Here is a 23,689-nt window from a genome sequence, read left to right as displayed (position 1 = left end):
TGAGTTTGCTGTGGTTCCTTAGTGTAAGCCATTAAAGTATTCCACAGTCATTGAGAGTGCCTGCTATGTTTACTGTAAGTATGACTGGCACTGGGGGAGATGGGAAGACTGTGCCCATTCCTTAAGGATTTTATAGTCTGATAAGGGGTGATTTGCCATGCATCTCTGCATACTGGGAAAGAGAATACAGCGTATGAAATGGTTTGAGAGCCAATGAGACAGAGATGGGGTCCTGGAGTTGTTGACATGTGAAGATCATAGGGTTTAAAGCAGTAGAAACTTTAGAGATGATTTCCTCTGGCTCCTTATTTTTCATGAGGATAGCAAGACTCAGCCATACTTGCCAATAGTAAATAATGGCGCCAAGATTGAGAATCCAGACATTACAACTTAGAAAATTAGAAGAAAGACTTAGAAGGATTTTTAACTTAAAGTCTTTGAGGAATAAGTTAATGAGTTTCGTAACTGTCGTTTAGTATCATTGTTCTTCGGAATCCTATGTGTGTAAAAATCTTATTGTGAGGAGTTGGTAGACTTCACTAGATTATCCAAGGGTAGTCTAGGACATAGAAAAGCCAAGAACCCCTATTCTAACTGAAATGTATAATTTCTGTCACTTTTATAAGTGTATATATGTATATATAAGTATAAGCAATAGTGCAACTAGGTGGCTCAGTGGGTAGTGAGCCAGGTCTGGAGGCTAGAGGTCCTGGGATTAAATCTGGCTTTAGACACTTCCTAGCTGTGTCACCCTGAGCAAGTCACCTAACCCCCATTGTCTAGCCCTTACGCTCATTCTGTCAAATGATACTTAGTATCTTTTTCTAAGATAAGTTAAGGGTTTAAAATAAAATAAGGCAACAATCCATAATAGTTATTAGCAATGCATGATACTTTGTCACTAATAGAAATGCTGTATGTTTTTATATTATGTTACAATCACCACAGATATCTTAATATCCTTAACACCTATTATTTTGAAATTACTGTAAGGAATTTTTATTTGTAAATGTAAATATATTTATGTAACTATATAACAAATTATCCATAGGGAATTTATATTGCCATATGACAGATTTGCCTTTTCAGTATATTAGTTTCCATGTAATCCCATTCATTTTATGCATTTAAAGACATGATTCTGAGAAGAGGTGGAAGTTTATAGGCTTTGCCAAGAGGTTCAGTACATAAAAAAGGTTCCTTCTGCTCTAGGGCCTTACCTTGGGGTAGGGGGAGTTTTAGAGCAGTTAATTTTGTGAGTAATCAGAGCTTCCTGCATGCTGGACTGAGAAGTTTGTTGGCACTGAGGAACAATGAAACCCAAGGCAGAGAAACTTCTCACCTATAAATTTTACTGTTTTTGTTTTAGTATGAAAGCACCATTCTTTTCCCCCACAGCTACCTGGATTCCTGATCAGTTTGAAGCTGCTGAGGAGAAAGCCTGCAGTATAGAGTTTAAGGAAGTTCTTTAGCTGGCCACCCCCCCCCCCACACACACACACTTATTCATCAGTGGAATTTAGTTTCATCCAATGAACATCTTGGCTTAGAGATTTCCCTTCTTTGTTCGGAGTTCTGAATGCTTCAGAACAGGAGCAACTCTGTCATGGTGAAAACACAGTTTAGTGCCAATTGTAAATCTGGCTGGTCCTGCTTTCTACTCTTAATTCTTATGGATTCATTGTTAGTTGGGCTTGAAAACAAATGGAATGCAGGGGGGTGGGGCATGTTTTCCAAACTTGAAATTTGTGTGGCATGAGGGTGAATACTAAGGAAACATCTTTCATCGTTTCCTTGATCTAGACTTAGGAATGTCACTCTCTATTTGAGAGTCTGAAACTTGTCCTTTAAGCCAGGTCACTTCCAAAATGGATTTAAAATTTTTTAGGTTACCCTCCCTCTTTTTCATATTTTAAACAGTTTTTGTCTTCCCCTCTAGCTCTTTTGCTAGGATGCCATAAAGTGAGCCTGGATGATACTGTGTTATGAGGCTGGATACACATGCCCTTTGCCCAAGAATAGCCCATCTGTTTGCATGAGATTAAGCCTTTCAAGTCCAGCTGGCTAAAAGCTTAAATCAGTCTTTCCAAAGCCCCAGATGACCCATTTCAGAGATTTCCTGTATTCTGGGGCTCTAGTATACATCCATATTTTTTGCTTCAAGGAAAGTGTATTTTTGTAGCAGAAATTGTGCCGCTGTAGTTTGGTGGAAAGAGTACTAGATTGAGATTTAACTCAGTTCTATCCTTGCCTCATCTTCTAGTGATCTCCTGTTATGTCTAGGATCAAATATAAAATCCTCCAGCTTTTAAAGCCCTTTCATACATTTCAGTCTTCTTATTTACACCTTACTCCTTTCCTCACCCTCTCTTATCCATTGACACTGGCTTCCTTGCTTGTTCCTTGAACATGATACTTGATTTTTTAACTCTGAATTTTTACTGACTGTTCCTCATGCCTGGAATTCTTTTCCTCCTTATCTTCAGTTCCTGGCTTCCCTGACTTCCTTCAAGTCCCAATTAAATCCCACCTTCTGCCTTTGGTAATCTAGGACTTTCTCTCTCAGATGATCTCCACTTTATCCTGTCTATGGCTTGTTTGTGCATAATTGTTTCATACTCCTCATCCCAGCAGTTCCCATTGCAGCCTGCATCACTTCTAATTTCTGGTCAAACCATATTAAAGTGTATTTGAAAAATGCTTAATAAAATAAATAAAAATACAATAGGACATAGATCATGTTAATATGTCATTTTTATAGTCAATATGCAGCCCAAAGGAATCCTTATATAGCTTTCTATTTGAATTTGACACCACTGGTCTACCCTGTTAGATTCTAAGTTCAGTCCAGGGACCCAAGTGTTTTACCAAGATTTTTGTTTTGTTTTGTTCTTCAGCCCTTTTTTAGATCCCTAGCACTTAATGGTATCAGTTAGGAGCAAAACTAGCTTTTATTAAGCATCTGTTATGCACGAGGTCTTGTACTAAACCCTTGACAGATACCTCATTTGTTCTTCCACAAACCTTGGGAGGTAGGTACTGTTACTGTCCTGATTTATAGTCGAGGAAACGGAGGCAAATAAAGGTAAAATGATATACCCAGGGCCACACATCTGGTAAGGAAGGCCCAACACTCCATCCACCACTACTCTAAGCTCCTTGAAATCATGGACTGTCACTCTTTTGCTTTTCTTTGCATTCCCAGAACTTAGCATAATGCTCACATTAACATAACAGTTAATAAATGCTGAATGATTCACTAAACAACACCCAGTAGATGCTTAACAAATGTGTTGACTTGTTGAGACTTTGTGTCCTTGGGTATTGTTTTCCTCATTTATAAAGTATTGGACAAGGTCATAAGATCAGAGATTTGGATTTGGGAGGAACCTGGAAAATTGTCATAGCTCAGCCCCCTGACTCCATTTATAGATTAGGAAACTGTCAGATATAATGACCAACTACTGAGCCATAAAGGTAGTAAGCAACACAGCTAGGATTTGAAATCATATCCTTTGACTGTAGCATTCCTTTCAGCTGTTCTTGACTATTATAATAATAATAACCTGATTATTATTATAACAATTGTAATATTGTATAATTTTGTCTAACTGACACCAAATCATTCTGTGACTATTTATTGATGCCATGTCTAGCCAGTCCTTAGGACAGAGAGTTCTTTCCACAAGGGCATGATGGGTTTGGGATGAACCCTAAGCTGACTTCATTTCCTGCTTCTTGGAATGATGTTAGGAGATGATATGGTGCTACCCTTTGTATCCTGTTGTCTCCATGAGCCTTAACTAAGTTTCAGGGCTTCCTGGCCCACTGAGCCTGGCAACAGTGTTTCACAACCATGAGATGTTCCAGACTTGGGAGACCCCCTCCCTCTATAGGGAACCTCATAATGGAAAGAGCCCTGAATTTGGGATCAGATCCAAAGAGTAGGGACAGGCATACAAAGTGATTAATTCATAACACCTTTTTGGCTTTAGTTAGCCATTTAACTTCTTTGGGAATTAGTTTTCTGATGGGTAAAATAAAGAAGGTTTTTGGTCTATTCTAGCTTTGATTTAGGACTTATTACTCTCTGATTTTCTGTGTCTTCTCAACTTCTAGATTCTCAGCAGATGCTCTTCCCAGGTTATTGGTTTTACAAACCTTCATGAGTTCTTTTGAGATACACACCACCAGCCCTCAATTCAAAAGACTTTAGTTCAGCCACTCACTAGCTATGTGAGCCTGGATAGATTGGGGGCCCTACTTACCTCATCTGAAAAGTGTGGCCAATTAGAAATAGTATCATGATTTAGGAATTGACAGGAAGCTTAAAGTTCATCTAATTCCTCCTCTTTCTTTTACAGAGGAGGGAGTTGAGACCCAGAGAGATAGTGACTCACTTGAGGTCTCTGAGCTAAATGATATTTGAGCCTAGATTCTCAGACTCCAAACCCAGCAGGAGAAATACTTAGATTCACCTTTGTTGCAGAATTGGCATGAAGAGAATGCTATCTAGAGACTAATAATAAGAATCCAGATTTTCATTAAAAATTTTTTTTTATTTTACTCTTTTAATTTGTGTCACACAAAGATATAGCACTCATTGTTATCAAAGAATAGAACTTTTTTCCTTTTGCTGAAACCCACTTTCTAGGCACTTAATTTGAGGAGAGGAGAGTGTTGAGGTAGAGGGCAGGTCAACGAAGTCATGTCATAAAGTCTTTGGGTTTTAGCTTGTCAAAATGAACACATTCCAGTTAATCCATAGCCTACCTTTTCCACATTTCTTCCCCTGTGCCTTCACTCCCAGCCAGATAGACCATCCTAAGAATTTTTTGCTTCTATATCTCTATTACTATTATTTCCCTCTCATGGAATGCCTTTCTCTCCTAAGATCCATTATCACCCCTTCTAAAATAATCCTCAAGGGTGGTTTACTCAAGTGTTCCACCTGCAGTAAGAATCCTGGTCTCAGACCCTAACTCAGTCTTCTGTCCTCAAGTGGCCAAGAAGTCACTACCTCTCATAACAACCTACTCTTCTTTTATGTGGTCAAATCCTTACAATATTTTAAGCTTCATCTCCTCTGGAAAGTCCTCCATGATCAGCCAAATATGAAGTGTTCTCCCTTGCCTCTGTTCTCTTATTTCCTAGTATTTTCCATTTGGCATAGTTTTTTTTTTTTACTGTTTAAGTATTCAGACTGAAAAAATACTGAAGAGTTTGTTGAATTTTATATCCTTAAAAAATGTACAAAGGTACATGGAACTAAGCTTTCAGAAAAGGAATTTGTGGACTCGGATATCCTTGTTCCATAGCAATTTCATGTAATGTAATGGATTTCCTCTTTTGAAACATGCAGAGTAAAGTTCATCTAACTACAACTTCCTTTTTTAAGTATGGTGTTACTATGGTTGGATGGACTTCTGCTTGGCATCATACTCTTCCTGGTACTTACCCCTTTCTTCCTTGAGTCATTGTTTTTGTGTGCATGTCTTCCTTTCACTTCAGCAAGCACCTACCATTTACCAGGCATTGTATTAGGTAGGCACTGGACATGCAAAAGAGAAGGGTTCAATAATTCATTTTTTTGTGTTTTTTTTTAAAACCTATACCTACCATTTTAGAATTGATACTAAGTATCCGTTCCAAGGCAGATAAGGGCTTTGCAATTGGGGTTAAGTGACTTGCTCAAAGTCATACAGCTGGGAAGTGTTAGATTTGAATCCAAGATCTCCTATCTCCAGATCTGGCTTTCTATCCACTGAGCCACCTATATGTGCCCCTGAGTTCGATAACTTTTCAAGAACAGAGTCTATGCCCTACCTATCTACTTAGCTTTTGTGCACACATAGTGCCTTGTTCATAGTGGGCACTTAATAAATGTTGAATTTATACCAGTTTTAGATGTTAGGAAATTTTTAAAGCAATGTGGGACCATAGCCCTTTGGCATCATACACTCCAATCTTCCTATTTGAAGGAGGAAAGAATTTGCCCAAGGTCATACATACATCAAATCATTATTAGATCTAGGGACATTATTTGGGCACAGTTATCCTTAAACCTGGTAGCAGAGTTGATAGTCAGGGGACACTTGTTCCCAGGATTTTTGAGCTTAATTGCCCATTAATGACTGTGATACATTATGGTGGTGGTGGGAATGCAAGGTCACTCCCTCAACCGAGCAGAAATAGTCTTGTAGCTTGATGACAGTATAAGTTACCACTTTGCCTTATCAGCAGGCCTTGTACAACCCATCTCTTGGGTGTGTAATGTCTGCAATCTGTAGCTTCCTAGGCAACAACCTCCATTTCCTTCTGTTACCTTGTATATCATTACTTTGTATTTATAAGAATATTCTCCTTACTAAATATTTTTCCATGGCATTTTTGTTAGTTATTACTTTGCATATATTTGCTTCTAAATACCAGCTCTAAATGGTTTCCCAACATTTTCCAGCGGAAATAGCTTAGTAAAAATGAGAATCGTAAAACATATTTTGAAAACTTCCTTATTATTACTCTATTTGGCATCCTCCTCTCTAAAAGGGGTAGAAGTTGGCAAGGGAGACTCCCCATCAGGAAGAGAGCCACCAGTCAGTCATATCTTGATACACCTTAGATGCCTCTTATTTCTTCTTTGTGGTCTTAAAACCACTTTATATTGGTGATTGATCAGGCATATGGTATAATTTGTCTCCAAGACCTTAAAGGCAATGGAGGCCTGCAATGTACAGAGGCAGAGTTCGAAGGCTAAGGAGGAAGAGTAGCTGACCTAAGGTGCCTTTGGGCAAAAGCTAATTCAGATTCAGATCCAAGACCCACATCTTCAAGTTCAGCATTCTTTCTACTACACCATGCTGCCCACTTGTCAAACTCTAAAGGACAGTACCCTTTTTAGATTCATAGATGCCTTAATCTACTCTAGAATTCTGCCTGGTCATTTAACTAGCAAAGTTGCCTTAGCCAAACATCAGTTACAAGGATCATAGCTTACTCTGGATCATGTCCACACAGCTTAGTCACAAATAGGAAGGGTTCTCTCAAAATGAAAAATATTGAGAGAAAGGGTGCAGGAGTCTTTCCTGATTTTGATTCCTTATAGCTATTTGGACTCCATAATCTGCACCATAGGCCACTGGGAATTTCCATTCATGTTCATTCTACAAAATGAAGTATATACTCAGAATACCAAATTTAGAGAAATCCTCATAGACCTGATAGTAAGAGGAGTAACTCAAACTCAGGTCACTAATATACTCAAAATACCTAAATAGATATGGAGTCTCAGGGATGATGAGATTGCACCCCATCCTTAGGATTAGTGTCAAATATTCACCACAGAAGGTGTAACAGTTAAAATTGATGGTTGGACAATGATTATATGAAAGTATGTGGTGTGAACCTTAAAAATTCCCAGACCCTACTTCATAAGATTGGATTAAGACCATTCCCCATTTGGGCAGTGAACTCTACTTAGATCAGGAATGTGAGAACTCATCTACTTAAGTCTGCCCTAGGGGAAGATAAAGTTGTAAACTCTTTTCTGAACAATGAAAAGTACTTAAACCCATACTTAAGCCATGCCTATTTTAGGACTAATACAAAAAGGGTGCTAAGTACCTATAAAGGTCAAGCAACTTGTGAATTTATAAGGAGCAAAGAGGTGAAAACTTACTCAGAGATTCTAGTCTACTCAGGTGTGAATTACTCAAAAGATTAGTCTACTCAGGTGTGAACTAAGAATGGTCTGTCCTTTGAAAAAACGTCTACTGTGATTGGTAGATGTAAGGACTTAGGGGAGGTGACATAGGAGAAAATGCCCTTTAAATAGGAGCTCAAATAGGAGCTCAAGGGACATTCTGAAACATTCAGATTGAGGATTGAGCTGGTGAAGTCAGCTGAGATGGAGCTGGCCTGGTGTCACTAGAATCCTTGCTTGGACAGATCTTGTGGTGAGTGATTAAGGACTGACTGATCTTTTCTCTTAGGGCTTAGGTCTGGGTTGGCCAGGACTGGCCAGGGACGGCTTAGCCTTTTCTCATTATTCCCCTTTTTCTCTTTCTCTCCTTTTCTTTAAATTCCTCATTGTAATTAATTAAAATTTCTATAAAACCCAGCTGACTTGGGTATATTTGAATAATTGGGAATGTTTCCCTGGCGACCACCTTATATTTGATTTAAAAACAAAACACTGTAGTGAAAACATATTTCCTGTGGTCACAATTTACTCATCCACTCTTTTATCTACTACAATTTATATCTTCCACTATTTTAATCACTACAGTTTATGCCACAACTATTTTAACTATTACAGTTTATGGCTCCCACTCTTTTAACTATTACAGTGGTCACCAGTATTTATTATATCTTGAGTTAGAAATTTATTTAAAAATTTATTTATTTGTATAGAGAGGAAACAATAAAGAAGAGAAATGTGAGGAGGATAAAGAAGTTACCTTATCCTATCAACCTAAATGTTTTGCCCTGGGTCTGTTTAATCCAGGCAGAGATTAATTAACTTTCAACCAGGAAGGCTGGTAGTGAATAACCACTTAGCTTCCTCCAAGATGGAAACTAGTCTCTCCAGAAGCTAGGAAAGGGGCCAGCCTTTTACTTGCCTAATGTAGTCCCAAGAGTCAGAGTCCAAGTAGAAGCCGAGCTCTGAGCCCACGATCCAGGTCATATTCTCCTCGAAGCTTCCTCAAAGTCTATCTAAGACTATCTCCAGAAGACAACCTCTTCAGACTATCTTCTCAAAAACAATCTGCCCTGGGTAACTTCTTCCTTCCCCTCTTTACAGGGACCTGTTACAGTTTCCAAATTATCTAGCACTGCCCAGGGGGCAGTGTCTGTAGGATCAACTTCTCATCTTCTGAAGGTTAAGTTCATAAAAATGATTCAGATTCCTGGCTGATTGAATCAAAAAGGTTCACAGTTTCCTGATTTGGTTGACTTTCTAAGGATGTGAATTCTTAAGTACCTTGCTAGCTTCTCACCTAGTATGAAAAAGTATGGTGTTTAATCTTTTGTTGATTCAATTTAGAAGTAGACAAAGAGGGAGTTAATCCTGTCTTCAGTCTAGTGAGATACTAAGTAGGGGTACTTAAATTATTTTTTTTCCTTTTAAACATTATTTTATTTGGTCATTTTCAAACATTATTCGCTGGAAACAAAGGTAATTTTCTTTTCTCTCCCCCCCCCCCCCCCCCATCCCTCCCATAGCCGACACATGATTCCTCTGGATATCACATGTGTCCTTGATCCGAACCCATTTCCATGTTGGTATTTGCACTAGAGTGTTCATTTAGAGTCTCTCCTCAATCATATCCCCTCAAACCCTGTAGTCAAGCCGTTGCCTTTCCTCAGTGTTTTTACTCCCACCGTTTGTCCTCTGTTTGTGGATAGTGTTTTTTCTCCTAGATCCCTGCAGATTGTTCAGGGACATTGCAATGACACTAATGGAGAAGTCCATTACGTTTGATTGAACCACAGTGTATCAGTCTCTGTGTACAATGTTCTCCTGGTTCTGCTCCTTTCACTCTGTATCACTTCCTGGAGGTTGTTCCAGTTAGGGGTACTTTAATTAGTGTTAACTCAGAATAGACAATAGAGTAAAGAATTCTCTTTCACAAAGGTCTACTCAGATCCCTTGGTTTCTCTTCCCTGGACAGGACCATTCACTTCTTGGAGTACTCTGGCTATCCAATTTGATCCCTAGCTCTTAACCCCATGACCAATCCATCTTTCTTCCTGTCAAACATTTGCTTGACATCTTTTGCCAACTGAGCAGACTGCAGCAAACAGCCAAGAAAATCTTTGAAGAACAGACAGAATTTATCTTTATTATCATACTAATACTGTATATTAGTGAGATGGGGTGGGGGGGACAGAATCTAAAGGTGGTGGGTACCTCATTTCAGCCTGGGGGAATTAGTGAAGACTTCTTTCAGGAAGTAGTATTTGCATTGGATTCTAAAAAGAATCACTTAGGAATTCAGCAGGCCAAGGAGTGGAGTGGTAGGGAGAGGAACACAGAGTAAATAAGGAAGCATTGGTGAGTGAGTGAAGGCCTCAGATAGGAGAGTGCAGTATTTGAGAAGCAGAAGAATCCATTTCAATTGTGAACATTGGAGAGTAATATGAAATGAGATAAAAAGTTTAAACTGGTGCCTAATTGTGCAGGGTCTTGAATGTCAGACTTAAGAGTATGAATTTCCTTTTGAGGGAAGTTACCAAACGTTTTTCCCAAGTAGAAGATACATACCTTTTATAAGAAGTTATTTTTTTCCCAGCAAGATAGGAGATATAAACTAAAGGAAGACTCATATGCTGTTTGAAGAAAATGAGCAAGCAGAGCCATAAAATCTGTGGTTTAAAAAGAGCAGTGTATGTGGATTGAAGGGAAATTCTTTTCTAAGTAGGTAGTAGATGTTTTTTGAGGAAAGTACTTAAAGAAACTACATTGTGACATTAGTAATATAAATGAGAACAACACTGAAAAACAGTCCAACTGAATCAACGATAGTGATCAGTCTTGTGGGAGAATAGCCATCAAAAAGAGTTCCCTCTAGAGAAGTGAGCAAATATTGGTGTGGATTTGGGTATATATTGGCAGACATTGCTATCTATCATTCGGTTTTCCCTTCATTGTTCGTTTAAAAAAAAAAAGGTTCAGTGTTGGGGATGTAGATGTCCCAATTGGCTTTGCTTAACTCTGTTCCAGGGATAGTTCATTGAGAGACAGGTATTAGAAAATGTTGGGTCTACAGAGAAAAGGCATCAGTAAAACTTAAAAATTCCAAGAGTTATAATTCGTTTTTTAAGAATAAATCAACATGCATTTATTAAATTCCCGCCATGTGTCAGGAACTACTAGGCACTAGAGATAACAGTACACCATTGAGCAGTCTCTACCTTCAAAAGACATGCTTACATTTTACTAGGAAACTACATACCACCTACTCACAGAGCAGTCCATCCTGAATATCAAAAGAAACAGTATACCTGCAATACAAAGTCACATTCTTTCCCCCAAGATAGCTGTGAGGAGCATATGTTCTAGATTCTATTTGGTAAGCAAGAAATTGAGTCATCAAGACTTTAGGATTTGCTAGACACACACAGAAACTAGTTAGTTAGAGTGAATTTAGTCCCACTGCTTGGCATTTCATGACTTGAGCCAAGTTAGAGGCTTTGAGAAAATTATAGGGAGGAAAGCTCCCATTCCTTTAAGATTCACAAAGCACTTTCTTCATGATTTTGTAAAGTAAGTTATGAAATATTCTCCATTTTACAGATAAGGAAATTGATTTTTTAAAAAAAGTATAGAGGTATCAAACTCTCATGCCCTAGTCCAAACCGGAATATAAAAATACAACATAGATAATGTTAGTTTGATATTTTCTAAGACGATATGTTACCTCAAAGACCTCTTTCTATTTGAATCTGACACCACTTCCATAGAGTTATGCATACCTGGTTTGGTCCAAAGTGTTTCCAGTTTTTTCTCATAAAAGAGTATTGTGTTGTACCCAATTTCCTGGTTTGAGAAAGGATTTTGTTACTCTAGCAACATAGATTTCCTTGATACTCCAGATGACAATCCTAGTAGAGACTTGAATGAATTGTTTCAAGTAATACATAGATTTTTCCTACTTAGAGACTTAGAGCTGGGAGGAATCTCCAAGGTTATCCAGCCCAACCTCTACCTAAAGTACAAATTTCTTGTCTTTGGTGATTATCCAACCTCTAATTGAACCCCTTTGGTACTGAGTAATCAACTATCACCTGAGGGAACCATTTTTTGACAACTCTTAATTGTTAGGTTCTTCACTATTGTGAGTCAGTATCTGCCTCCTTGTAATCTTTCTCTATTAGTCTTATTTCTGTACCTAGACCAAAGCAGAATGTCCCATCAGTAAATAAGAATCTATTAAGTGGTTACTATATGCCATCATGTTAAACCTATTGAAATACAAAGAAGAAAAAATAGCCTTTTCCCTTATTTGTTAACATTCTAACAGAGGAGACAATATATATAGAAATCAGCATATTAAGTTTTTATGATAGAGTAAATGGAAGGTACTCTTAGAGAATAAGGCACTGTGCCTTTTGGAGGAGATGGCATTCAAGTTGAGTCTTCAAGGAAATTAGAGATTATCTGTATGAGGTGAGGAAGGAGTACTTTCCAGGCACTGAGGACAGCCAGTACAAAGACAAGACATGTTGACAGGAGATGGATTGCCCTGTGTAATAAATGGCAAGTAGTAGGCCAATAAGGCCAAACCATTGTGGGTTTTTAAATTAATAATCAAACTAAATATTATATTTTATAAAGCTTTATTAATAATAACTAAAGCAAAAGAATTGCCTGACTTAAGCCCGGTCTCATGTTCAAAAGAGGTAGAGGGAGGAGTTACAGCCACTTAAATACAATCACACAAAATGTGGGTAAGCAGGAAAATGGAACCCTGGGAAAAACTAAGGGACTTCTGGGAGATGAATGAAGTCCAAAGGCTCAAAATCTCCATTTATACACCATAGAGTATTTGAAAACGAAGTAATGTGTTAAAAGACTGACAAGATAGGAAGAAGCCATTTTTAAAAGAACTGCTTTTAAAATTTAACATTTTAAAATATTAAATTTCAATTTTCCCCCCATTATCAAGAATGTATTTATTCTCCTACTTCCTTTCCCCCTTGGATGAGTAAAAATAAAAACAAAACTCTTGTGGCAGATAAGCATATATAAACAAAGCAAATTACCATATGGTCATGCCCGAAAATATGTTTCCTTTTGTACCCTGAGTCCATTAGCTCTCTGTCAGGAGGTGGATAACATTTTTCTTTATCAGTCTTCTGTGATCATGATTGATCATTGCATTTAGCAGAGTTCCTAAGGTTCAGTTTTCATTTTTACATTGTTATTATAGTATAAATGTTTTTCTGATTCTGTTCACTTAACTTTGTATCAGTTCATACAGGTTTTCACAGGCTTATCTTAAATTATTTCTGTCATCATTTCTTACAATACAATAGTAGTATTCCATTAACATTCATGGACCATAATTTGTTCATCTGTTCCCCAATTAAAGGACATCCCCTTAATTTTCAGTTCTTTACCACTACAAAAACCCTGCTATATTTCTGTACATATGGGTCTTCTTTTTCCCCTTTAGTCTCTAGGGTATAGGCTTCATGATGGGTACCATAACTGAATCAAAGGGGGTATATATGTGTGTATATACATACACATTCTATATTATATATATTATATATAAAATTCTTTCCACTTACTCTTAGGTAGTGTAAAAGGGAATTCTTTATTCTCTTTGTCTATTTTGAATTAATCAATCTAAGAAACCCCTACTTAACACTTTAAGAGAATTCACAAATCACTTACTTGGAGAGCTCCACCCTTTTTCTTTTTGTTTGTTTGTTTGTTTTTTCTTTTTTCCCCCTTTGGTCAATTTCAAACACTCTCCCTTCCCTCCCCCTACCCCTCCCATAGCCAACACATGATTCCATTGGGTATCACATGTGACCTTGACCAGAACCTATCTCCATGTTGTTGATGTTTGTATCAGGATGTTCATTTAAGGTCCACATCCCCAATCATATCCCTCTCAACCCATGTAATCAAGCGTTTTTCTTCGGTGTTTCTACTCCCACAGTTTTTCCTCTGAATGTGGATAGTGTTCTTTCTCATAGATCCCTCCGGGTTGTTCAGGATTACTGCATTACCACTAATGGAGAAGTCCATTACATTTGCTTGTACCACAGTGTATCAGTATCTGTGTACAATGTTCTCCTGGTTCTGCTCCTTTTGGAGAGCTCCACCCTTTTTAACCCAATCAATCAGAATCTTGTGACTTCTTTGATAAGAGTTGACACCTTCAGAGGATGAGAGGTAGATCCCACAGACACTGCCCCCTTGGGGAGTGTTAGGCAATTTGGAAGCTGTGATTGACCCCTATGAAGAGGGGAAGGGACAAGAAAGGACTATAAAAAGTCCTGAACTTCTTCAGCTAGGCTCAGGTTTGAATCTTGTGCTTGGAGCTTTGACTGGTGACCTGCCTCTTGGAGGTGACTTTGGGCTTGGACCTCGGCTTTGACTTGGGACCCTGGCTCTTGGACTATTTCTTGGGTGAGTGAGTAGCTGGCTTTCTTTTCCTGGCTTCTGGAGAGATTAGTTCCTGAGAGGCCTTCTCCTCTTGGAGGAGGCCGAATGGATAGAACACTGGGTCCTCTGGTCAAGAGTTAACAATTTAGCTAGACATCTTCTCTACCCTCTTTTTGCATTTTTCTACTTTCACTCTTTCCACCTCTTTGTAAATAAAAGCTATTAAAAGTCATTTTGTCTTGAGTATATTTTAAATCAGTGACCACCATATTATTTTAGAATTCTCACATATTTGGTCAAACCCCTAAATTTAATCCCTTACAATAGTTTGAGTTCTCTCACACTCTTGAACATATTCTGGATTGTTGTCCCCGCTTCACCCTTTTTCCTGTTGTGGTATCTAGCACTAACTAGACAAATTCTAGCTGTAATTGAAGAGAGGGCATAGTATAGTGATTAGAACACAGAATTATCAGTTGACAAATGACTAGTCACTTTCTGAATATTAGCTTCCTTATCTGTAAAATGGGTATATTGTTTGCATTACTTACACAAGAGTTTTATAGAGATCACTTTGTAAGCCATAAAGTAATATAAAAATGTGAACTGTGGATTTTGTAAATCAGAGTATAATATAAATGAGTGATGATATTGATGATGTTTCACCTAGGCAAGACTGGAATGATTACCTCCTTTATTTTGACGTTCCTGCTAATCATGTAGTTGAAGATTGAATTCTGAAGGTTACTTTTTGATTGCCCAGTTCTGGGTCAGTATACTTAGTTTTTTAGTCCATTTGACACTTAAAACATTTTGAGTGAACCTATTTCAATGAACTTCTAGCGTTCATACACATTTCTTGGTTATTTTCCATTGAACATGAAGGAAGGGACTAAATTTTTCATCTCTTGCCATGTTTTTTTCATTTCTTCCTGCTGAAGTAGGAATCCTCTTGATACTGCTTTAGGTCATTCAGAGGTAATTGCTAGCATCCATTGATTTCCCCATCTTGATTGGTTTAATGACCTCTTTCTGACCTTTGTCTAGCCAAGTTGTATTTCTGTATAGAGCTGGCCTCTATGACCTTTTAGGAAGCAGCCCCTCTGATGTCATTGCATAGGGTGGAGAGTGATGATTTCAGGCTGACCTCCCCAGGTACCATTGTCAGACAGAGATATAGACCATTTAGTCTCTTCAGCAGGGCATTTCTTACATTACCATAGATATAAAATTGTAAAAATACTGGACTTTTATAAGCTATAAACTTATTGAAAGATAATTTGTAAGATTTGTTTATAATTTTGTTCACCATGGTAATTTCTAGAGATAATGAATTTGGCTTTGTTACTAATCCATTGTTGATTATTCTCACGGGGCTTGAGAAGTCATCTAATTTAGACCCTATTTCCCCCTTGACAAGGAGTCATGTAGTCTTTGTATGAACATCTTTGGTAAAATTCACATGCTTGTATCTTTCATCTGTTGATTTTAGGATTACCTTCTGATATGAATTAGCCTAGTGACAGAAAAGACAGCTGGGTGTAGAGTCAGAACAGAAGCTCACATTTTAGCTTTGCTTCTACTTGTTGACCTTGGGCAAGGCATATATATGTTTTCTGGGCCTCAACTTTTTCTAATGTCAAATAAGGGGGCTAGACTAAACAAGATCTTCTTAACCTTTTGGGGGCAGTCTGGTGAATCCTTTAGACTACTCAGACATAAAACAATACATAGAATTACAAAAGGATAACAATTATGTTGAAATACAAGTTATTAAAAATGTGTTTTTAAAAGTTTCCAGACCCCAGAATGTAAGGATCCTTGGATTAGACTCTCCCTGGGCTCTCAGCTTGAAAATTTTCAATCCTAAGCAGAGTAAAAACCAATCCTTTTTATGCAAACTCAATTAAGTTCCATAAACATCATGCCTTTCTTTGGGCAAGAGATTAGCTATGTCAAATGCTAGGGATACAAATATAAAGATAAATATTTGAAGACATATCTTCCTCCATATCTTCCCCTGTGGCTCAGTTAAGCAGCCATAGTTCTTTCAACCAATTTTTGTTGACATGATTTTGAGGCCTTTCCTCATCCTAGTTGTGTTTCTGTGGAACCATTCCAGGTTGGCAATGTTCCTCCTAAAAATATAATTTCTAGAACTGGCTGCAGTGTTTGAGAATAACATCTTATCAGGGCAAAATGTCTAAATAAGGTACAATATAGATGATAAGTAGAAGATCATTGTTCGTGAGTAACATGAAATGCTCTTATTTTGTGAATAAATTAAGTGTTTTAGTTCTGAAAATATTAAATACTTGGCCCTTAGGATCAGCTAAGAGTCATAATAAATAGAGCACTAGTCTTGGAATTGGGAGAGCCTGGATTCAAGTCCGGACTCAGATACTTTCTAGCCATGTCACCCTGGACAAGTCACTTAATTCTTGCCCTTCTATCTTAGAGTTTTTACTGACAAAGTATTGGTTTAAAAAAATACTGGGTCTCTTTTCAAGTACTAGGAGTCATTTGTGACTATTGTCATTTGATAGCTGTATTATGATTTCAGAATTATAATGTTGGTTGGCTTTTTTTTTTTGTCCTATAGGGAAGTGCTGGCTGTTGAATGATGAGCAGTGAGAAAGGACCTTTTTCTGGTCCATAAACGCTATGAGAACTGTTTCTTCTCCTGCTTGGGCAGTTTTCCTGCACTGGTAACGACTGTCCTACCCTTGACCGGTGACAAAGCTCTACAGGACACTGGAAGACCCTTATCATCTTGGAAGTGGTTGACCCTGGCAGGATGTGTCGACGATGATGATGGCAAGGAAGCAAGATGTCCGCATTCCCACCTACAATATCAGTGTGGTGGGATTGTCTGGGACAGAGAAGGAGAAGGGCCAGTGTGGCATTGGGAAATCTTGCCTGTGCAATCGTTTTGTTCGCCCCAGTGCTGATGAATTTCATTTGGACCATACTTCTGTCCTCAGCACCAGTGACTTTGGTGGGAGGGTCGTCAACAATGACCACTTCCTGTATTGGGGAGAAGTTGGGCGCTCCCTGGAGGACTGTGTGGAATGTAAAATCCACATTGTGGAGCAGACTGAATTTATTGATGACCAGACATTTCAGCCTCACCGGAGCACTGCCCTGCAGCCTTACATCAAGAGAGCTGCAGCCACCAAGCTTGCATCAGCAGAAAAGCTCATGTATTTTTGCACTGACCAGCTAGGGCTGGAACAGGACTTTGAACAGAAACAAATGCCAGAAGGAAAGCTGCTGATTGATGGCTTTCTTCTGTGCATTGATGTGAGCAGGGGGATGAACAGGAACTTTGATGATCAGCTCAAGTTTGTTTCCAATCTTTACAATCAACTTGCCAAGACAAAAAAACCTATAGTGGTGGTTCTGACAAAGTGTGATGAGGGAGTTGAGCGGTACATTCGAGATGCACATACTTTTGCCTTAAGCAAAAAGAATCTCCAGGTTGTGGAGACTTCAGCTCGATCTAATGTGAATGTGGACCTGGCTTTTAGTACTTTAGTGCAGCTTATTGATAAAAGTCGGGGGAAGATGAAAATCATCCCTTACTTTGAAGCATTGAAGCAGCAAAGCCAGCAGATAGCAACTGCAAAGGATAAATACGAGTGGCTGGTGAGCCGCATTGTGAAGAGTCACAACGAGAACTGGCCAGGTGTCAGCCGGAAGATGCAGTCTTCTCCCGAGTACCAGGACTACGTCTACCTCGAGGGAACACAGAAAGCCAAGAAGCTGTTCCTGCAGCACACCCACCGGCTCAAGCATGAGCACATTGAGCGTCGAAGGAAGCTCTATCTCGCAGCCCTCCCACTGGCTTTTGAAGCTCTCATCCCCAACCTTGATGAAATTGACCACTTGAGTTGCATCAAAGCAGAAAAACTATTGGAAACCAAGCCAGAGTTCCTCAAGTGGTTTGTTGTGCTTGAAGAAACACCTTGGGATGCCACCAGCCACATTGACAACATGGAAAATGAACGAATACCTTTTGATTTAATGGAGACTCTACCTGCTGAGCAGCTGTATGAGGCCCATTTAGAAAAGCTGAGGAATGAGAGGAAGAGAGCTGAGATGCGAAGGTCTTTCAAAGAAAACCTAGAGACATCTCCCTTCATCACTCCTGGGAAGCCTTGGGAAGAGGCTCGGAGTTTTATCATGAATGAAGATTTTTACCAGTGGCTGGAAGAATCTGTCTATATGGATATCTACAGCAAACACCAAAAACAGATTATAGACAAAGCCAAGGAAGAATTTCAGGAACTACTTCTGGAGTATTCAGAGTTGTTCTATGAGCTAGAACTGGATGCTAAACCCAGTAAAGAGAAGATGGGTGTTATTCAAGATGTATTGGGGGAAGAACAGCGATTTAAAGCGCTCCAGAAGCTCCAAGCAGAACGGGATGCCCTCATCTTAAAGCATATTCACTTTGTGTACCACCCAACCAAGGAGACATGTCCCAGTTGTCCAGGGTGTGCAGACTCCAAAATTGAACACTCAGTGAGTTCTCGGTTCATCAGACCTTCTGAGCGCAATCAGAAAAACTCACTTTCCGACCCCAATATAGATCGGATCAATCTGGTTATTCTCGGCAAGGACGGTTTGGCTAGAGAGTTGGCAAATGAGATTCGGGCTCTTTGTACAAATGATGACAAATATGTGATAGATGGCAAAATGTATGAACTTTCTCTGAGGCCAATAGAGGGCAACGTTCGACTTCCTGTAAATGCTTTCCAGACACCGACCTTTCAGCCACATGGCTGTCTCTGCCTTTATAATTCCAAGGAGTCTCTCTCCTATGTTGTAGAAAGTATTGAAAAAAGCAGAGAGTCCACTCTTGGCCGTAGGGACAATCATTTGGTTCATCTTCCTCTGACACTAATATTAGTGAACAAACGAGGAGACACTAGTGGAGAAACACTACATAGCTTAATACAGCAAGGCCAGCAGATTGCCAGCAAGCTACAGTGTGTCTTTCTGGATCCAGCTTCTGCCGGTATTGGTTATGGGCGCAACATAAATGAGAAACAAATTAGTCAAGTGTTGAAAGGACTTTTGGACTCAAAGCGGAACTTAAACCTTGTCAGTTCAACTGCTAGCATCAAAGATTTGGCTGACATTGATCTGCGGATTGTAATGTGTCTAATGTGTGGAGATCCATTTAATACAGATGACATTCTTTTTCCCATTCTCCAGTCCCAAACCTGTAAGCCTTCTCAGGGCGGCAGCAACAACTCAGTTTTACTTGAATTACCAATAATAGGACCCCACAAAAAGCGCATTGAATTGTCAGTTCTTTCATACCATTCCTCATTTAGCATTAGGAAAAACCGATTGGTTCATGGGTACATCGTTTTTTATTCAGCCAAACGGAAGGCCTCCTTGGCTATGTTACGTGCCTTTCTTTGTGAAGTACAGGACATCATTCCCATTCAGTTAGTTGCTTTGACTGACTGCACAACTGATGTTCTGGACAACGACTTAAGCCGGGAACAGTTGACTGAAGGAGAGGAGATAGCCCAAGAAATTGATGGAAGGTTCACAAGTATCCCCTGTAGCCAGCCTCAGCATAAACTTGAACTCTTTCATTTATTCTTCAAAGATGTGGCAGAAAAGAAGAACATTGTTGAGGCTACCCACATGTATGACAATGTTGCTGAGGCCTGTAGCACCACTGAGGAAGTGTTTAACTCCCCACGAGCTAGCTCTCCTCTCTGTAACTCTCATCTCCCCGACTCTGAAGAAGACACTGAGCCTTCCTCCTATAGCCTCTTCCGAGAAGATACATGCCTGCCCTCCTTGTCCAAAGACCACTCTAAGCTCTCCATGGAGTTAGAGGGGAATGATGGTCTGTCTTTCTTTATGAGCATTGAGAGTAAGCTCAACAACAAAGTACCTCCACCCGTGAAACCAAAGCCTCCTGTCCATTTTGAAATAAAAGGGGATCTGTCTTATTTGGACCAAGGGCATAAGGATGCACAGAGAAAATCGATGTCTTCTAGCAGCTGGTTACCTGCTGATGGGTTTGATCCATCAGATTATGCAGAGCCTATGGATGCTGTGGTCAAGCCACGGAATGAGGAGGAAAATATCTACTCAGTGCCACATGACAGCACCCAAGGCAAAATCATCACCATCCGTAATATCAACAAAACCCAGTCCAATGGGAGCGCCAATGGCTCTGACAGTGAAATGGACACTAGCTCTTTGGAGCGAGGGCGCAAAGTATCTATAGTGAGCAAACCTGTGTTATACAGGACACGGTGTACACGCTTAGGGCGCTTTGCCAGCTACAGGACAAGCTTCAGTGTAGGGAGTGATGATGAGCTGGGGCCAATCCGGAAGAAAGAGGAGGATCAGGCCTCCCAAGGATACAAAGGGGACAATTCTGTAATCCCTTATGAAACAGATGAAGATCCTAGGAGGCGGAACATTCTGCGCAGTCTCCGAAGGAACACCAAGGTAATCTGTTCACCTTTGTGGGGGTAGAGAGCAGTTTAGGAATGGAATTTACCTTAGAGTGAAATATATTGCCTAAAACAGAGACTTTCACATAGTAATTCTTGGTCAACATTAATTGAATGAGTGTAAGTTCTGTGGAGCCCAGGAACCTTTTCTTATTTAAATGTTGGCATCTTTCTCAGTCCTATCACTGGCCTCTCCTAGAGAAGGGACATGCAAAGGTCCTTGGAATGAAATGGAATGATTATTCTTAGGGAAGGAAGCTCAATAGGGTAAAACTTATGGATTGAATATTTATTCATTTGTTAAATCCTAGAATCCCAGCCTCCTTTTCCTCTATACTACTTTACTTGGAGATATCATCAGCTCCAGGAGATTTGATTTTCATCTCTATACTGAAAATCTGCCTATCCTGTCCCAAAGTCCATCAACCTTCAATCTTATCTCCTTTCAGACATCTTGAATTGCATGTCCAGGAGACACCTCAAAATCAATATGTTCAAACTAGATCAAATCATCTTTCCCCTACTTCTACTCTCCTGTTACTGTAGAGGGTGAAACTGTACTCCTAGTCCCTCAGGATCACAATTCAGGAGTCATCCTGGACTTTCACTCTCTCAAACCCCTTCCTCCCACATCCAATCTGTAGCTAAGGCCTGTTGATTTCACCTTTGAAACATCTCTTGAATACACCCCCTTATCTCCTCTGACCCTGCCCCCACTCTGGTGCAGACTATATCACCTTACTCATAGAATATTGTAGTAGCTGCTGGTAGGTCAGCCTACCTCCAGGCTCTCTACATTCCAGTCTGTTCTCTTTTCATCCACCAAAAGGATTTTCCGAAAGCATAGTTTCTAACCATGTTCTAATTAATATTGTGCCCCCAGTCAGGAAACTCCAGTAGATCCCTCTCCACCTCCAGGATCAAATACAAAATATCCTTTTGTCAATCAGTGTCCTTCAAACCTAGACCTTTCCTACTTTTCCATTTTTCATATACCTTAGTCCCCAACATGTTCTCTTTAATCCAGTAACACTGGCATCCTAGCTATTTCAGGCACAATACACTCCATCTCTTGGCCCTAGGTTTTTTCTCAGGTGTCTCCCAGGCCTGGAACACTCCCTTTCCTCTGCTCTGAGTACTGACCCTCCCTGGCTTCCTTTAAGTCCCAACTAAAATCTCATCTTCTACAGGAAGTCTTTTCTAACCCCTCTAAATTCTAGTACCTTCCTTCTGTTGATTATTTCCCATTTGTACTATATATAGCTTGTTTTGTATCCGTTTGTATGTTTTCTCCATTAGATTGTAAGCTCTTTGAGGGCAGGTCTATCTTTTGCCTTTTTTTGTACCTCCAGCATTTAACATAGTGCCTGGCACATTGTTGTTGTTGTTTAGTCATATCTGGCTCTTCATGATCCAGTGGACCATAGCTCACTAATACCATCCATAGGGTTTTCTTGGCACAGATACTGTATCATTTTGCCAATTCTGTCAGTGGGTTAAGGCAAATAGAGGTTAAATGACTTGTCCAGATTCTCACAGCTAGTAAATATCTGAAGCCTGATTTGAACTCACATCTTTACTCCAAGCCCAGCCCTCCAGCCATTGAGCCTCCTAGCTGCCCCTAGCACATGGTGGGAGCTTAATAAATGTTTATTGATTGATTGATATTTTATATTTAAGGATACTTAACTGCATAGTAGGAGAAGTCTTTGGACTTGGAATTAGCAAATTTACATTAAAAAACCCTGATTATGTGATGCAGGGCCCAAATCCCTGAACTTATCTGAGCTTCTTTACCTAGTAATCATATGGGTCTGATGCTATTTTCCCTACTTACCTCCCATGGTTGTCAGTAAAACACCGTATAAATAGTAGGTTCTCTAGTCACTAATCTGTTGTGACCCTCTTCATTTTTTCAGAGAAGGAGACAGGTTATGAAAGAAAAGGAGGAACATGCTCAAAGTCCCATAGTAGTGAAGCAGCCAGTCAAGAACTAGAGTGGAAGTTCCCAGAGGCCTTCCTTACCCACCATTCTTTCTCTTCTTGCTCTCTGGTCTCTCCGTGAGCACTTGATAAAAGTCGGCAATTTTTCCAACTATGACTGATTGACAAGAAGGAACCCTGTCTTTGGAGTCAAGAGGCCCAAGTTCAAATCCTGTTTCTGTTAGTGTGCCCATGACCCTCAGTAGTCTCCTTTATAAAATCTGATGACATTAATGCCCTACTTGTAGCTTTGTTCCTAAATCTCAAATCTGTTCTGAGTTCTCCCAATAGTTGTATCCTTTTTGAAGCTCACATTTCTGTATCTTCCTCCTCAAAGTTGTAAACCTTAAAATTTCTTAGACTTATGAATGTTGGAAATTTCCCCATTGGAAAATTTCATACTTAAACAAAAAATCTCCTACTGATAGTAAGAACTCTATTGGAATATGAAACTCCTTGGCATGGGAGGATCCTTCTCCTCCCTACTTAAGACTACTTTAGGACAGAAACCTTTTGCTAAACAATGGAAAGGGCTTTGACCTATGCTTAAGCATAGAACAGGAAGTTCTTTGAGTCATGATTGATTTTAGAATTGATACAATAGAGATAACTTGGAATGACAGAACCAGGTCTTGGAAACTACGATCTCCACCCTACTCAGAGTAACAGGATTTAGGAAGGGCTGCAGCAAAGATCAAGATTTAATTATTTGAGAATATGACCTTCAACAGACATGTGCAAAGGGGGCAGACCTCTGGGCAGTCCTGGGTTAAGCTAGAGCCACCATTGGCAGAGGGGAGAGATCGACAGTGATTGGTAGATGGGAGAACTGAGGGGAGGGAACTTAGATTTTTTGCTTAAAGGTAGCGGGGTCTGAGGACTGAGAGGTGGATGCTCTGGAGGAGGTCTGAGAGGAGAGAGGTCCTGGAGGGAGAGCTCCTGGAGAGGTCTTGAAGGAGGCTGTGGAAGGAGAACTCAGAAGGAGTTAGGAGGAGAATTCTCTGGAAACATTTCTTGAAAGGAGGCTCTCTTGAAGGTGGAGCCTGAGGTTGGCATGAGAAGCCTTACCTAGAGAGATCTTGGGTGA

General features: G+C 39.6%; 1 protein-coding gene across 1 annotated transcript in view; it reads left to right on the top strand.

Annotated features, from left to right (window-relative positions):
- The window catches only part of ARHGAP35 (Rho GTPase activating protein 35), a 160,832-nt gene that overhangs the window by 55,325 nt on the left and 81,818 nt on the right, over positions 1–23,689 (top strand). Inside the window, exon 2 of the mRNA XM_001364886.4 lies at positions 16,728–20,614. Coding sequence (XP_001364923.1) covers positions 16,934–20,614 — 3,681 coding nt within the window. The 5' untranslated portion in view covers positions 16,728–16,933. The remainder of the gene's footprint in view (positions 1–16,727; positions 20,615–23,689) is intronic.

Source organism: Monodelphis domestica, chromosome 4 (assembly GCF_027887165.1).
Source record: "Monodelphis domestica isolate mMonDom1 chromosome 4, mMonDom1.pri, whole genome shotgun sequence".
In the NCBI taxonomy this organism is placed as follows: Eukaryota; Metazoa; Chordata; class Mammalia; order Didelphimorphia; family Didelphidae; genus Monodelphis; species Monodelphis domestica.
This window is presented reverse-complemented; position numbering and strand designations above follow the sequence as displayed.